The sequence below is a fragment of the Lonchura striata genome, chromosome 2 (genome assembly GCF_050655825.1).
Source record: "Lonchura striata isolate lonStrDom1 chromosome 2, ASM5065582v1, whole genome shotgun sequence".
Lineage (NCBI taxonomy): Eukaryota > Metazoa > Chordata > Aves > Passeriformes > Estrildidae > Lonchura > Lonchura striata.
The window spans coordinates 140,780,589-140,798,376 of NC_140704.1; the positions used below are offsets into that span (position 1 = coordinate 140,780,589).

The following is a 17,788-nucleotide window of genomic DNA, read 5'->3' on the forward strand; positions in this document are numbered from 1 at the left end:
CAACACAATGTTACGAAACTTGTACAAAGTTCCATATTCTCACCAAATTTTCATGACACAGCTTGCATTTAAAATAGAAAAAGTTCCAAACCTCTATTACAAAAATATTCATATAAATAGTGCATTAAAAATAATACACACTGTAAGATTGCCTAAATTTGGAAGAGTTTCTTGATTTTATTTAGGAAAGTTTTGCTGCCAGTTTTCCTTAAAGAAAATGTTTCTTATCTGTTCTCTGATTATGGCTCCAGCAGAAATATACTTAATTGTTTTTTTTTGTTTCACCACTACATGCTGATTTCCTAACCCAGGAATACTTTCCTTCAGAATAGCTAAACTACTGGGCTTATCTTAAAAAGCCTTGTTTTGTAGAAAATACAACTCTCCAGTCATCATGCCAAAGGATTGTTTCCCTAACCTTTTTTACACTGAATCTAATCCCCTCTTCATTCTTATAGTACTGTTTGATGGTTGTCTGACATATTCATACCCAATGTTCATCTGCCCAAAATGAAATTCTAGAAATATAATACAGCTAGAGGTGGTCGTCAAGCAGAATATCTTTATCAAACACAGGCCTATGTCAAACAGTAAAAGACAATCTTAGTCTGATCTAAGGATTCTCATGAAGCCATTTGTATTTATTTCTTTGTATAGCAAGGTGCATGGGTTGAAATAGGGAATTTTCATATGTGAGCATGAAAAAATCATTTAGGATAACAGGCTATTCACAAAATCATGAAATATCTTGTAGATTCATAGTTTAAGAAATTTTTTTTTAAGAGCTTGCCACTAATGCTACAGAATGGCAGGATATTAAGCCTTATGAGAGTTATGCAGGAAGACCAAGGTTAGAGCTTCTCTATGGGTACAACAACACAATATTAGAACAGGTTATGAGAAAATCCTCCTTATAACCCTCACACAGGAAAGATGAAAGGCATGAGGACAGGAATCCCAAACTCAAAATCATCAGAGAGCAGCAAAAGCAGGACCCCTTCACTAAAGAAAAGGAGCCAGGAACCAGGGATGCTCACTTGTGCACATACACACACACACACACAGAGTTAGTGCCTTTACAGACATATCCAGTTCTACCTGAGAAAACTGATCAGGACAGGATTGGTTACAGGAAGGGGGTTTGGTGATTACAAAGTGACTGTCTGAGCTGAAACAGAGTCCTGCATTGGGCAGAGCTGGAAGCAAGACCCAGCAGAGGCTAGCCAGGATTGCCCTGAAAAACTAGTATGTTGACCCTGTTCATCTGCACTAGATTATTAAGTTGCTCCCTCCTGTATATTGTAATTTCTGAAAATTCTGAACTGTAGAGAAAACTGCACAGCAGTCACATTCCTAGGCAGTATGTGGAGCTTATGCCTTTGACTTGATATATATGACAATAAAATTATGAAGTATATGTAGAGCTTATATCAACCACCTCTGTTTTAGAGACAAATGTGTACACAGTCAATAAAATTTCTGACAGACCAAATTAAATTGTTAATTTAAAAATAATTTAATTTGCCTTCTAATTTTATTATAAATTTTAAAATATATCTAATTCTACAGCTGATATAAACCCTCTAATTCAAATATACCTGTGTCTCAAACTTTAGGATTCCAATATATCTTCCACTCAGAGTCTCAGACACCTGTGGATTATATTGTCATTGTGCATAGACTGACACTTAAAAATATTCCCAGTAATTTAATATTTTAATGTAACATTGAAAATACAACCTCATATTTTATTAGCAATGTTGCACAGATCCATAAGCCTTATAATAAAGAAAAGGTATTATGGCCTATTTTGTCTAATGAAACTGACACACCTTATTTATATGAAACAATAATCATTCATTACAGAAAGCAAACATGGATGCAAAGCGTATCATTAGCAGTTGCACTAGTGTATTAAAATTGTTCAAATTTTGTCATGAATGCAGTTACATGGTGAAAATAAGAACTAAACTGTTATTTAAAGTAAAAGCTAACAAATCAGAGATTATATTATCATTGATTAATTGTTTTTAATCATTACAAAGAGGTTAATTAATTTTCCCCTTTTAGGCACAAAGTTCCTAGAATATAGACAAGTAATGAAGCAAAGATTATATTTTAGTGTCAATTAGTATAAACAAGTCAAAGGAAATATGCATAACACTGTGGTTTTAGGTTGCTATGCATGGAAGTACTTAATTTCTATAAAATATAAAAATCAATTTCTAAGAGAGTCTTCCCCAGCCTAGAGTCCCTGTGGATAGAAGAAACACAAGTACTGCAACAGAGAGCTAAAACATCCTAAATAGTTTTAAATACCATAGCCAAACACCCAAAAGAGATCAACATCTTCATTCTAATCTAATACTGTATCAGCAATCGCAGAAGCTTTGTGCTATTCATTTGCAAAAATCTCAACTTCCTTTGGTGAAAATTTGAAATGCATTCTGCTGATTTAGAAAGAAATATTATACATACCTCCACACTTAGGAATAGGTCCACTCCACATTACTTTTCCATCCACTAGCATACAAGTAATTGTTTCAGTTCCTTGTGTTTTAATAAATCCTTCTTCACATATAACTGAAATTGAGCTCCCCAGCTGAAAGTTATCACCAAAACGCCGAGCATTGATTGGCACTCCAGGATCTGGGCACTCATTATGTCCAAATGCTTTTTAAGAGGAAAAAAAGAAAAGTGGTAGAGGCATAGAACTCTTGTAAGGAAGATAACTTTTTTTAAGATTTTGTTCGCTAGTAAGAACAAACAATTTATATTAGGAAACTGAAGGGAAAAACAAGAAACAAGAACTTGCTCAACAGCAGAAAATGCAAAAGAGTATAAATAATTGTTTAAAATATGAAGTTATACCAGCATGGATCTCAGCTTGGACAGCTTGTTGCTGGCAGATTTCAGTGATGGTTAAATTCTCCTTTTCCAACAACACTCATCCTATTTAATGTTAAAATGGGACAGAATGTTCCTTCAGAAGGGCAGGGCAAGCATCTATGTATGATACAAAAACTTTAACTCATCTTTTGTACATGCAATTCACCATCACATCATTTGAGCCATGCTGACCTTCATGGGCTTGAACCTACCATAGTTAATTTGTTTCCTGTTTTGAGAGCTGGCGAACAGTGAAAAAAAAAGGGTTATGTTGGCCAAAGAAAGAAAACTTGAAACGTTGAACATTTCAAGTATAGGCCTGGATAAACTGAAAGAAAAAAAAATTTCCCTGTATACATGTAGATCTATGACAAAGACACTTCATGTCTTTTACTACAGAATATACCTTACTTTTGGAGAAGAAAGACCATGTTCCTAACAGATATTACCAAAGTAATATTTATAGCATTATCATTAAATGATATGTAGTAGTTAGTTATTGTATTTTGTTTTATTGATGAATAATAGTACACATACATCTTATATTTCTTAAAATGTAGATTTTTCAATGAGAACAAATATCCACCTTCCTTATATATGATGACTGCAAATTGTATCTTCATAAATATGTTTACATGTGGAGACATCAAAGCGACTAAGTCTTTAAAATTTTTAATTTTTCCCCTTATAATTTTACTAATGTGTCTGCTAGACAAAACATATACAAATCCCCTAATGAATTTTTTTTTAAAAGTAATATCTCAATAAGTTAGTAAAAAGATTTCTCAGATGTTCCATTACAGAGGCATTTTAAATTATAATAACTGACAAGAGAATGCATTTATTTATCGACATTTTGACTTGGGCAATAGCATGTATATTGGGAATGGAAATAGTGTTTTCATTGAATAATAGTCTACCATTAAAGATTGCATTAAAAGTGATGAAATCTCATACTTTTCCAGAGGAGTTACAAAAACTTTTCCAATTCTTTGTTCACAGTCATCACTTTTAGGGAAAGCATTGATTGTGTGTTTTTCTTACTACTTTCAGACAACCCAGAGATAGATTTTCAATATTGTTATTTATAAATATAGATAGCTGTTGACTCCAGGTTTATCTTGCTTGTGTGTGACACCAGTTTATTAAGGTTGAAAAATCAATTCATTGCTCTATATTTCAGCTCAGGAAATGCTGCCACTGCTGCTCCTAGGTGGACAATTTTACTGCATAGAATGACTTTGGGAGGCAAGATAGTGAAAGACAATCTGTCCCACCACCAGTAGTCACTTGTAGCTTAGCCTGGCTAAGCCTGGCTACAGTTGTATTATTCAATGAACCAAATTCCATCTGCTGATGCTGCTAAAAAGCTTCACGGTGGATCTGTAATATTAAATACTAGACTTAGAATGAAAAGGAAAAGAACACATGGGTATATAATTAATTAATATTTTACTTATTATCAGCAAATCAGGAAACCGCAGAAAAGTTCCTTATGAACAAGTAAAGAGGAGATACAGTTTTTCTGGCATTTATCTTCATCAACTGCTATGACTGTACAGGTATATGAAGCAATGTCTGGAAAAATGTCAGGAAATATAATCACAGATCAGGGCAATGGTGATAATTCACTGTTAACTCAGAAGACTAAAATATGCATTTTACATTAAAAAACAACAACAAACAGAAGGGAAGGAATCTAGCTAATCACAACTCATCACAGCTTTGAAAGGTCTTTTCAAATAGGACTAGAAAGGAGTGGTCAACTGGTGCAGTTAATTGTTTTGGTGGTTTGCCCCACTAAGAGTTTCAGCTGATAAGTGTAGAACACTTTCAGATGAACATATCAGAGAAAAAACAAAAGTTAAAGGAATAAAAAATAACAACAATATATTTCATACTAAAAACTATTGTGAAAGACGATTTAAAGATGTGTAAATAAGTGCAGCTTTTTCAGAACCATCACGTAAACTCCTACTTATTTCTAGTACACTACACTCTGAAGATTTCTAGCTTGTGAAGTTCTGAGACTTGTACTAGTCTTAACAGGAATGATAGCCAGGAAAAACGTGCTGTGAGAACATACTTGAACACAGCAATAAACCTCACTACATCACTTTTTAGTTATAAACACATAATCTGGGATTGTCCACTGACTGAAATGTCTTGGAGTAATTAGGCTGATATCAGAGGTCTATAGTTTAAACTTCATCAGGATGCTATGTAATTCATAATGTTTTTGCTAACAGAATTAAACAGCTGTAATAAAAACAGTAACAAAATATATATATATAATAAGAAACAGATGGTCATTCAAGCTTATTCAAAGATTTTTGCCCAGCACTTCCTATACCCCACTCACTGAGGAACAGCTCAAAGAAGTCCACAGCAAGCATAAATCAAGCAATCTAGAAGATGCTTTCTACCTCAAAATACTCATCCACCTCAGCTCAAAGGAAGGTTAGCATGAGTCTGGTTTTTGGAGGACCTAGCAATTTTTGAATTTCCTGTGAATTAACTCCTTTGTCATGAGAGGTGATTATGCATTCTCTGTCACATGGCTTCAGTCATCACACTGCATTTTGCCTGTTCTAAATTAAACTAGGAAATATATACTGAAGCAAAGAGACTATATAAATTTATTTCTTGTAATGTATGTGATTATATTCAATATTATGTCTAGCTCTGTTCTCTATAATTAAACAAAGATATACACAAAGTGGGAAGCATTCATAAAGGAGTCACAAATATGATAAAAGGCTCATACTTTCCCTTGAACTGAGTAGTTCAATGCATATAGCTTATTACTGGTAGGATTAGAGGATGTCTGACTTTATAAATATCTTCACAGGTATGAGAAATATCATTAACAGCTCTTGTATTTGGGATATAAAGGGGAAACAAGGAATCAGGTATGAGTATGCATTTCCATAGCAACTTAAACCAATACAATTTTAGGTTGCTATGTCTCTTTGTTCTGCTGCACCTAGTAAAACACTTTTCTGCCTCCTTATCCAACCAGAAAATCACAGCCTTTCAGTTCCTATTCCTTTGCTTATTGGAAGATTCTCTGTAGCATCCATTTTCAAGTAACATATTTCTATAATATAGTCCCAAAATTTAACTAAATAGGAAATCCTTGTTAGACTTAGTGTAATAACTCAAAAATGACACACTTGAAATCTAATTTTTACTTAATTCCAACAAAATTTAGATTTATGTGAGATTTTACTGGGAGAGGAATTATCTGAGACCACACATGTTTCTGGAATAAAAAAAAAGGCATTAAAATAGTTTCAGAGAAATACCATTAAATAATTAGATTATGTAAAATTCAGTTTTATTCTCCATTCTACGCCTCAAAAATATTAATGAAGGTATTTACATTACTAGCCTACATCCTTATTAGAAAAGATTGATCAAGACATACTGTTTCTGTGATATACTGTTTTTACTCTTGAAAGGAGTAAAAAGAGACTGATAGCTTTGGAATATATCAACTGGAGTATTAGCAGAAAACAGATATTTTTAATTAACTTTGGGCTTACAAATGCTAAGACAGACTGAATTTCTATTCACTCATTTTTTATCATCTCTTTTGGTCTTTATTTAATATGGAAAGATTACTTCTGTAATTTATCAGATTGCAGCTGTCTTTACTGAAGAAATAGTAGGGACATTATTTGGAGGTATTGTTTCTTTAAGTATTCTAGCTACAGAGTATAGCAAACACATGCACAAACACACCCATGAAAGCAAATAAAAACATAAATGCGTTAAATTCTTTTCAGAGTTAATTAGTTTCAATATACAACAGGTAAAAGCTAATATTGGATTGTTGCTTCTTTTTAAAATTAAAATTGTACCACTTGATACTATTGGTGTATAATTTAAATGACATGATCAAACTACTATGTGCCCAAAGAAATCTGCATATTTTTTAAAGAAGCAGAATTTGTCTGATAACTAACATGTCTGTGTCACTGAATTGTTAGATCTGAAGTATTGAGAGTATTTAATGAATTAGTTCATTTCAAAATATGAATGAAACAAAAGGAGCACTCCATTCTAATCTTCTCCATCTTTCATTTTCATTATAAATTCTACACATCTGACCTATATTTAGTTATAGTTGTGTGAAATGGGATGACTTGAGAAAATACAATTATACACAGCTCTAATTTTTATCCTAGAAGACTACCTTAGATCCTCCAATAATTGATTTTGGTTTTCATAGCACAAGATTTAGGCTTGACAGCACTGAGCAAACTACAATGAAACTTTAAAGTAAAGAGAACCGTTATAAATGTTAAAAGGACATGAGACAAAAGAAAATAAAGAGCAGATGTTAAAACTTTTGTAAAGAAATATGGATTCAGTATCTCATGTTCCTTATAGCTGATTTCATATTTCAATAGCTCTGAATAACCCCCTACCTTCCAATATTTAGTTACAGTATGGAGATATGTAGCTACAAGTCAAAGGTTAGTTTGCAAGGATGACTGTCCCTATAAAAAGCAGTAAGAAGATACCACGTTCTTCATGCTTACATTCTATATTTGTAACAAATGATCTGAGGAGGAATCAGAGGGCTGAGAGCATAAATACAAGACAATATCAGAAAAATAATGTTTACAAAACAATCTGGTGTCAGTTTATCTCTTTCCTACCCAGAGATAGGAAATGTTTAATGTAGATCTTAATAAATAATTCTCTGAAAGACTGACAACCTAAACCAAAACAAAAACAAAAAGAGAAAAAAAGATGGAGAGGTGAAAGATGATGTGAGAAAAATAAACAGCCACAGGGGAATTCAGTCCTTGAATTTTTATGAAAATAATATTAACTGTTAACATTTGTTTGAGAAAAATGTGAAGTCTGGGTCTCAGAATTACCAACCTCACTTAATCTCTCATTTTCTTATTGATTTAAGGGTTAGTTTAGGCTTTTTAAGAGTAAAAAAACCCTAACAACAAAGTATTTTTTCATACAGTCCAGCAGTAACACAGGGAGGGAGATATGCTCCCCTTCAAATCATGTTGTTGTATATTCTCTTACATCTCAAGCAAGCCTCTGGAATTATATATATGCTGAGATGTCATGGAGAAAGACAGGAATGGGACTAATTACACATGACATCACATTTTGGAAATATCAAAATATTTATTGTATTTTGCTTATTTTATCTATCTGTTGGCATGGAAAACTCTGCTATCCCTACCACCAGAAAGAAAGAAAGAAAAAGAAAGAAATCCAAATATCTAGATGTGAGGGGACTGATGAGGTGGAGAAGCTCTGGTTGAAGGGTACCCCCTACTAGATGCTCTTTTTTTCCTATCACACTTTACACATAGCAGCAAGTCTAATACTTCAGGATTCTGCTGGAGTGACAAAATTTAATTTTGCATATGCTCCCAGGAATGCTTCACAGCGTATCTTGCTGGGATTATATCCTGTCTGGATTTTAGTGTGGAATAAATACCAAATTACTTGCTATCATTGCAAGGTAGGCAGTTCTTCATATGTGTTTCAGAAGAAATGTAACAGTTTTGGCAGCAAAAAGATTAATAAATGCTAATGGTAGTTAGTGTTTGAGAGGATATTTGATATCACCTTCAATTAGTATTATGTGGTCAGTAAGTAAGGTAGGTAAAACAGCAAAAAAAAAAAAAAAAAAGACATGTCTATTGTGGTTTGACTGATCAAAGAGCTCCTATGGCTACTCACTGAACTGCAGTGGCTAGGAGCTAGCAAAGACTGCAGCCATCAGCTCCAGGATATTACATACATTCACAGCTGAACATATGATTTTTCAAGAACAGTTTTGTACAGGCAGTGGTGGTGATAAATATTATGTGGCATTGCACTGTCAGAAAATTTAGTAAAGTCCTGTTTTACAATTTGGAACTAGCCTGATTGTCAGCCTGCCAAACACTCCTATCACAATGATCTCTAAAGCAATAAATGAGAACAATATATGTATTTTCAGCCCTAGCACAGTATTTGAACAATAATCCAGACATCTATATTAGGAATTTTTAGGTATATAGAATTTACTTGAAGATGTATTAACATAGAATAATTTTTAAATACTTAAGCTTATCTCCTAGACTGTATGTTGAAAACAAAACCACACACACACACAAAAAACTACAATTACTCACTGTTATAAGTGATGTTAAATCCACGTCCTGACATGGAATGGTCAGCTTGAAATTCCAGACGCAAAATATGACCATTACTGGTAAGATGGGAAGGAACTTCAGCACCAGTAAACGTTCCAATTATGGGGGAATCTACAGAGTCGCCATCTTTAACTGCAAGGAAGTCAAACTGAGATTCCAAGTCAAAGTCATTAAAGGAGAGATGAATTCGACTCCCAGGGTCTGAAATTATTGTCCAGATACAGTTTAAATTATTCCCATATCCCTCTGGATAATCAGGTGAAAGAACTGTTCCCATCGGTGCAGTGAAATTGGAAAGACAAGGAACTGCCAAAAAATGGAGAGATAAATTAGACAATGGAATAAAACACTTCAATTTTAGTGCTAAGTTTTTTGTAAGAAATCTTAAAACTTGGTGAGTACTTCAACTGAATAATCCATTATTTGTGGTGATATGTGAATCTGGAAAGAAGGTTGTTTTTTCAATCTTCATATTTCCTTCCTCTCAATAAAAATACCTCTCAAGTAGACCCCACAAGAAATAAAGAATGTATTTGTTTCATTGGAAATCCATGGCAGTCCTTACAATTTACCCTTGATAACAATCACTTGGCACCACTTATTTTCTCTTGTAGGGAACTGCTTAGATGAGCAGACCTCCCACTAAGCACATTAAAGGGGCAGAAAGTCAATAGTGCCCTTATCATTTGTTGTTCACACAGAGGCTCAAGAAATTAAGAAACCTCAAAGAGACATGATGTTTTGTTGTTATCAGGATAACAAATTATATTCAATAAATTCAGCTGAGCCATATTAAATTGAGTTGCAGAGATGAAAGCAACTGATTGCATCCTGAATATATTTGATCCATACTGTTTAGTGGAAAACTTAAGAAAGGTGCTGCCACAAATAAATATCACAACATTGTAAATACCTGTGCTATATAATACAACTTATGCTATATAATGCAAAAGTTTTACTTATGCTGTATAATGCAACTGGAAGAGAGCTATAAATATTTATGATAATTTAAGTGTTAATAGGTATTTATATAAAATACATGGGGGAAATGTAAATAATTTTAACTCTCAATTTTAATTCAGCAATTTCTAATCTGTGGAAATATATAAATTTATAAGGCTAGCTATCAAAATTTTATCATACAAAATTTACATAATAAAATCAACAGAATCCTACCCAAAAAAGCCAATAATAAACTACTTCATAAAATCACACAAAGAGATTTTTTTTAAGAGTTAGTATGAGAAAAAAATGTTTTAGCAGTTTTAGAACCTATTCCTTGGGCATGTACATCAGGCAAACCTGCAAAGAAAAAGTAAATTCATCCTGTCACGAGAGTTAATAGCATTTTACTAACTCCAAAATCAATCACACAAATAATTACCTATAAGTAAGTCTTATCAAAATGCGTTAAAAATAATAATAAGAAAATATTTGATACATACAAATACAGATTGGTATGTTTGCAGACCACTGGTTGTTTTCTTGGCAAATGATAGATTTCTCTCCAATTAATTCAAATCCAAACTGACACTCAAACCTTAAAACATCACGATTAGAAAATCCGTCCCCTTCTCTAATACCATACAATGGTGTTCCAGGATCCCCACAGCTTTCTTTTTCAATTTCTGTTGAAATAAATAAGGAATTTATTTATAGAAGAATAAAGCAAAATTGCTGCATGCATATGCTGACATGTAGAAAATTCTAAGTAAATTAAAATCATCTACATAAGAACAGCTGTCAAAATGCACCACTGAGTGTGATTCTATACCCCAGGTTCTTAAAGAGGAAATTTTGCTTAGGAATCTCACCAGGAGGAATGAGTGAGTGGTTGTGTTGGGCTTAGTTATTGGCTACAGTTAAACCACTAGAAGGGATAAGAAAAATCAAAATTCTTTGTGTTTATAAAATACTTGAAAATAAAAAGATATGAGGAAAAGTATTTCTACCCTATTTTATTTCATAAAATTTTAAATCATTGAGTAAAAGTAATATCATTGAGTAAAATTCTGCTAGTAGAACATGAACTCTTAAAAGTAGAGACAGAGACCAGCTCCCCAATGTGTAAGAACCATCCATGTTGTAATACAGTTCAAATTGAGATGACAATGACACAGAATATAAGGCAGTGGATGCACCAAATGAATTGTCCATAATAAAAATGAGGATAGGCATAAATATACAATTTTTATACACATACATTATGTAAACTTATGCAAAAAATAATTTATCTATAGTCAAATAACATTTTACCTCAGTAGCCTTAACTGCAAGGAATCTGAATGATTACTATTTCTACAAATATTTGAGCTATGATATTCTCTCAAGCTGCATCCTGTTTTGAACTTTCATTGGTTACAGGCATGGAAGAATCTTCTAAAAATGTACAAGTAATGACAGCAACAATATCTCTGTCCCATAATTTGATGTTTTCTCTTTAACGGACTTGAAGTTTTTTCTCTTTTTCTCACATTTCCATATATGATAGTTTGAATAAAAGGAAAAAAACAGAATAGCAAGTGTTTTGATTATAACTCAAACAATTTTTCTAGGGTAATATTTTCAGCAGCATACACTTGATTTCTCAAAGCTTTCAGATATTAACGTTCTAAATACAATTAAAATGTGACACAAAACAAATAAAGAATATTCCATTTTAATGAAAGACTGAAAAAGAGTTGAAGATTATTAAAAAAAAACTTCACACAGTTTTGAAAGGCCTGATTATTCTGTTTAGATAAAGAAAACAATAACAAAAAGAAAGCAATTTAATAAAAAGCACAAAAAACCATGATCACTTCTTTTTGTTTATTTGTATTTTTTCCAAAGAGTTCTAGGAAAGGATTGATATAATTCATTATTATAAAAGGATAAAACCAGGTTCAATTTATCATGAGATCACAGATGTCAAAAAAAAAAAAAACAAGTTCAGCTTTCCTGAGGAAACAACATAAGCTATCCCAAAGAGCACACAAACTCATTCCTCTGTTTTCAATTTTCATGGGACTGTTAATATCAAACCTAAAGAACTGCTCATTTTTGTAACTGCAAAAGAAATATAAAGTTTTTCTAGGCTGTCCTGGTAGATGAATACTATCTTAAATATCTAAGTAATTTCATATTTCATTTGGGAAAATAAATACATTCTATAATAAATGTATTTTATAAATTAGTTCTCCAGAAAGTGATTACATCATGTAACTTACTGTAGTTTTCTCAAACAATATATACTGAGCAGTAAATGTACTTATACATACTTCAATTTAGTCTCTTTTGGGGCTTCTATTCTGATGTAGCTGGGCAAGAGATTCCATGCATTTTTCTCAAATTTGAAAAGATGCGTAACTCACCAAAACTATCCCTTTTAGGACTTAAAGAAACTGGTTTTGCATTCAAAAAATCATTAGGCAGAGTACATCCATAGCCTTATGCTGAATTTGCTTTCATAAACAAAGTTGAACAACATGTTGTATGAATAATGGTTTTAAATTAATTAAACCATGCCTAAACCCCATTTTTATTTATTTAAATGTATAGTAAATATTTCCTTAATTACTTTTAAAACTTTCTAGGATACATTGCTTGCAACACTTTTATACACTTTCTAAATTTTTTATTAACATCAGTTCATCTCTGAATTTGAAACAGACTATTTCAGTCATTACTTAGTTTTTCATGGGAGCAGAAATGATTTGATTTGATTTTCTGTTTTGTTTGGGGTTTTGTTGCTGTTTAGTTGTTTGTTTTTTTAATTGAAGTGTAAGTACTTAGATTTCTTTAGAGAATGTCAATAAACTTTCTTTAAAACAGAGAGGAAAAAGCCAAGCTTAATTCTGGGCCTTTGTCAGATAATCCTATTTAAATAGTATGATTTTAGGAAAGTATATTAATATTTATTTAAATACATATTTATTTTAATTCACTAAGGAGTAAATTAAAATCACATTTTTTACTGCTAGTTCTACCACTTGTGTTTCAGCTTCCCTGCACTACATATTTTGTTTCAAAAATTCCTAAGAAGTTAGGTGTAGCAGTGTGTGGCTACAGTGTTGATCGTGATCCAGGGAGGCCACAAGGCAACAGGGAGGATAGATGGGGAAGGCTCCACAGTTAGGTTCAGAGCCTGACAGAGCCTCTTGAAAAACTCATACTAGTCCCTCATTGTAAATAATTCATTCATGATAAATAGAAATAATTTGCTGTAGTTTTACGATTAGCAGAAAAACACTAAATTTTCAGACAATTTAATTATTAATGCCATAATTAAAACATAAAATCTCTACAACTATAAAATTGGAAATTTCAGTGTGAGGCACCAAATAGTGAAGAGAAAGAGAAGGTATATGGCTACTCTTCCGGAATATAACTTGAATGCCTATCAATAAAACTGCATGTAAGAGTCCACTGCTTAGTGTATTTGTTGGACTAAAATATTAGTAATTATCATGCTCTCTTTCATGTAACACAAATGTGAAAAAAGGTGCAATTCCCAGCAGAAATTGTTATAGAGTATACTTTAATTTAGAAACACTATTTCTGTAGTATATTAGTGTAAGGATTTGGAATATGTTTATTATATATATCAGCTATCTTGAAGAGTCTAAAGTAAATTTGTTGGTTAAGCACATTTTCGTATTTTATTTTACATTTTGGTTACATTGTAGTGTTACATATTGGTTTTTGTCTCTTTTATGATTCATAATGCTTCTTGAGATTTGTGCTTCATTTTAGCTACAAAGAGATAGCTATGATGGATATTTGTTTCCTGTGATAACTACCACTGTGATACAAAAGATAAATATTACTATTTGTGCCTAAGGAAAAAAAAACCACCTTATGCTAATATTATTTCTGGTAAATAGTCCTTTTTTTCTTTTGTAGCCTTATAAAAAGGGAAGATAACCTCTACTCATAAAGAAAATTTATTAAATGTGTTAACAATGAATCAGGCGTATTATTTTGTGTTTTAAGTTTTTTGAAATAGAAGAGAAAATAAATTTTTGTTTTCAGAAATTATTTCACAAAGAAGATCATTAACAGTAAAAGGAAGGCTGATTTCTGGTGATGTTAGAAAGTCATCTTTTTATTAAAAGATAAACTCCTGTTGAAACTATTTAGGATACTAAGTTTGAAAAAAGCAATTGTCCTAAAAATATCTATACAGTTAGCAGTTTCACAGCACTGAATTAAGTTAATAATTGCCAAAGTATTCTAACAAGAAATATCTAGAAAACATATCAGGTTATGGGAAAAGTAAAAGAATAATATAAAGAAAGTTAAAATAACCATTTCCTTTCATTTTAAATTATCCTTACACTACTTTTGTATATCTCATTGAAAGATTTTATAGATTTCTAACCAGTGATGTACTGAAGGGAGAGCCCCAGGCTACAATAGCCCCTAGTACAGGAAGATAGGAATGTTTTTTTTTTCTCTTACCCCTCTTTTTTGTATGAAGGACAAGCCCGTTTTGGAGGTGACTAAAGGGGGCCTTGGGGAAAAGAAATGGTCACTTACTACACAAATGCATTTTGACAGAAATGCACTAGAGTTAGGGTTTGAAGAGGTAACTTGTCTATCTTTCTGTCCCTGTAACTCAAGAATAAATAAAATATAAGAATGTGATTCCTATAATTAAAACAAATTTGAAAGAAAGGAGATCACTAGTGCACACTGGAAAAGTGCAATACTTGCTATCACTTCAGCAGAGATTAAAAATCTGTAGTCATTCAGGGGAACGCCAAGCAAGACCAAACATTCTTAACTTTAACAACATCTCAGAGTAATGCTCATTATTTGTTTTACTAACTGCATCAAAGGAAATATGACACACAACTAGATTTGTTTAGTCATTAGTAAAAGAGCATTTGCATTCATTATATTGTATTTTTTGAAACAAAGAATACTGGATGAACTAAATACTAGCATGTGAAAAGAAATTTCAAGTATGTGATTCAAAAAAGATAAAACTTGCTGTTTGATATTTGAATTCTTTATGCAAAAGCTACAGGCATTCACCACCATATATTGACACACTGACATTTTGCAAGATAATGCGTTAAAAATTTATGTAATCTCACTTTGAAATACCATGGTATGTACAATTTATATACACATTACTGAATACATATATCTAACTTAGTTGTGAAATTGTTGTGCTTATGTTCCCAATGCAGGATTTTCTTTTACAAAAATTTAGAAAAATATACCATTGTATATTTCACAGAATCACAGACTAGGTGAGGCTGAAAGGGAGCACAGTGAGTCATCTGGTCCAACCTCCCTGCTCAAGCAAGGTCATCCCAGACATGTTGCCCAGGATTGTGTCCAGGCAGTTCTTGAATATCTCAAATAAGGAAAGCAATTTGTGTATCTTTTGCTTGCAAAGGCCAAGGGACCAGTGTTAGTATAATCATCTTCAGGTTTGCGTGACAAGGTTTTGATAGTGGAAGGACTGTGCCCATGAAAGGGACCCATGGTAAAGCACATTGGAAGGAACTGCAGCCTGTGGGAAGAGCCCATGTTGGAGAAGTTTGTGGAAAACTGCCCCCCCATGGGAGGAACCTCGTGCTGGAGCAGAGGAAAAGTATGAGGAGTCCTTCCCCATGAAGAGGAAGCAACAGCAGAGACAGCGGGTGATGAACTAACCAGTCCCCATTTCCTGCTCTCCTGTGCCACTGAGAGGAAGAGAGAGAATTCTGGAATAAAGTTAAGACCAAGAAGAAGGGAGGAGTTGGGAGGGGGAGCACGAGGAAAGTGTTTAAATTTAAGTTCTTTATTTCTCATTATCCTACTCTGATTTTGTTTGGCAGCAAATTAAATTGATTTCTCCAAGTCAAGACTGTTTTGCATCCCATGGTGACTGGTAACTCTGGTCTTATCTTGATCCATAAACCTTTTGTTATATTTAATCTCCCCCATCCTGCTGAGGAGCAGTGTGATAGAGCCACTTTGGTGGGCACCTGACATTCAGAGAGAATCAATCATCTATATTATCCTGAAAATTCAAACTTAAATATTAAGAAGAAAAGACACAGAAAAAGAAGAAATTGGAAAAATAGAAGCTAATAACTTATGAATTAAGAACATATACATTTATCAGTGTAAATCAGGGTAATAAAGAATGCAAATTACACCATGTGTCTTCATAGTATGTATAATCAAACAAAATCTTAAAGATACATAGCAGACAAACAGTTTGGGACCAATTTCAGCAATCTTATATGATTCTTAACCAATTTACATGATAATAGATTGGAGATTGGTTACATTTATTTGTAATAGGATTTAGGAGTCTGTAAAGAAACAGAAATCTGAATCACCTAACAATCCTTTTCCTAAATATTACAATATTTGTATGTATCTTCAAATAAAAGAGATAGTTTTTTGTATTACCTATTACTGTTAAAGTGTAAGTACTTTTATAAACAAAGGATGGAAGTTCATTTGTGAGAAAATAAAATGTCGATTTTCATGTGATTTTCAGTTGTATTTTAAAGGTTATCAATACCCTTACTTCCTTCTAATGATCAGATTTTGATCAGATTTTGATCAGATTCCATGTCTTGGGAAATCCAGATATATAAAAATTTTTTTTTCCCCTTAACCGCTATTTTTACCTAGAACAGCTAGTGTGATTTTCTCACCCTCTTTCTGACCAGAAATAGTTTTTATATTTATTTCATATTTATTTCTTTTCTTTCCTTGTTTTTCTAAAATATAAGAAAGAATAATCTTTCATAATCTGTAGTGGGGCTATTTTATTAGCAATTGGCAAGTGTAAAGATAGGGAATGAATCTTGCATTGTTTTTAAACACAAGCAGAATGGAATGATGCCCGTAGACAAACTATAAGAAAATTCCATCTGTGCCTGACTACTCCAGGTGAGACACCCATTACAGTGTTTTCAGCACCTTCTCTGTGTTCCTGGGTTCCTCTACAGAAGAAACAGGTATGCAAAGGAGGAAAGGAGATGATGAGGAGGATTTAAGCATACAGTCTTTTCCCTATATGAATTCATGAGATGTTTAGTCTATAATGTGCTATACAGAACAGCTATTCAAGGGTATAGAGTCAGTTCTATTCTGTTCAAATTCTACATGGAGAAAATAAATCTATAAAATAAGAGGTTTTATTTCCCTACTATGTAGGTGTCAATAAATTTCTTTGCCCTTGCTGAATTGTGCCAGTTGTTAGGATACTTCTCCTTTCTTGATCATATAAATTGATGAGCCAGAATGTAAACATTTCACAAAGAAAAAAATAGGGATAATTAATTAAAGAAGGATGATTTTTCTAACTACATCATAGGAAGCTCAGATGAAGGTCCTCTGAGAATGAAGTAAGAAAACAATGGCAGACACCGTTAAAAGTAATGTTTTATGTTTATCACAAACACTCAATATTTCTGGTATAAAGAAAACAAGTTACGACCATTCTTCATGACAATAGATTTTTCAGAGGGACGGCAGATATATCTACATGATTTTTATTCCATAATTTAATTTATCTGAACTTCTCTACTACTAGCATAATAGATTTCATAACTACATTCTGTTATATATTTTAGGTACTTATAGATGTTATGGATATACATATTCCTTCTCTTTCTATTCAGGACTGTGTTCCATATCTAAAGTTGAGCTATTTACTAGTCACCCAGAAATAAGTTGGCCTGGCTAATGAATGAGCCCTGTGGGGCTTTAAATAA

General features: G+C 32.6%; 1 protein-coding gene across 6 annotated transcripts in view; it reads right to left on the minus strand.

Moving 5' to 3' along the window:
* The window catches only part of CSMD3 (CUB and Sushi multiple domains 3), a 578,243-nt gene that overhangs the window by 241,878 nt on the left and 318,577 nt on the right, over positions 1-17,788 (minus strand). For all 6 annotated transcript variants that reach the window (XM_085572460.1, XM_085572459.1, XM_085572458.1 and 3 more), the window contains 3 exons: positions 10,520-10,702; positions 9,054-9,380; positions 2,479-2,673 (listed from right to left, as the gene is read on the minus strand). In XM_085572460.1, the coding sequence (XP_085428586.1) occupies positions 2,479-2,673; positions 9,054-9,380; positions 10,520-10,702 (705 nt within the window). The remainder of the gene's footprint in view (positions 1-2,478; positions 2,674-9,053; positions 9,381-10,519; positions 10,703-17,788) is intronic.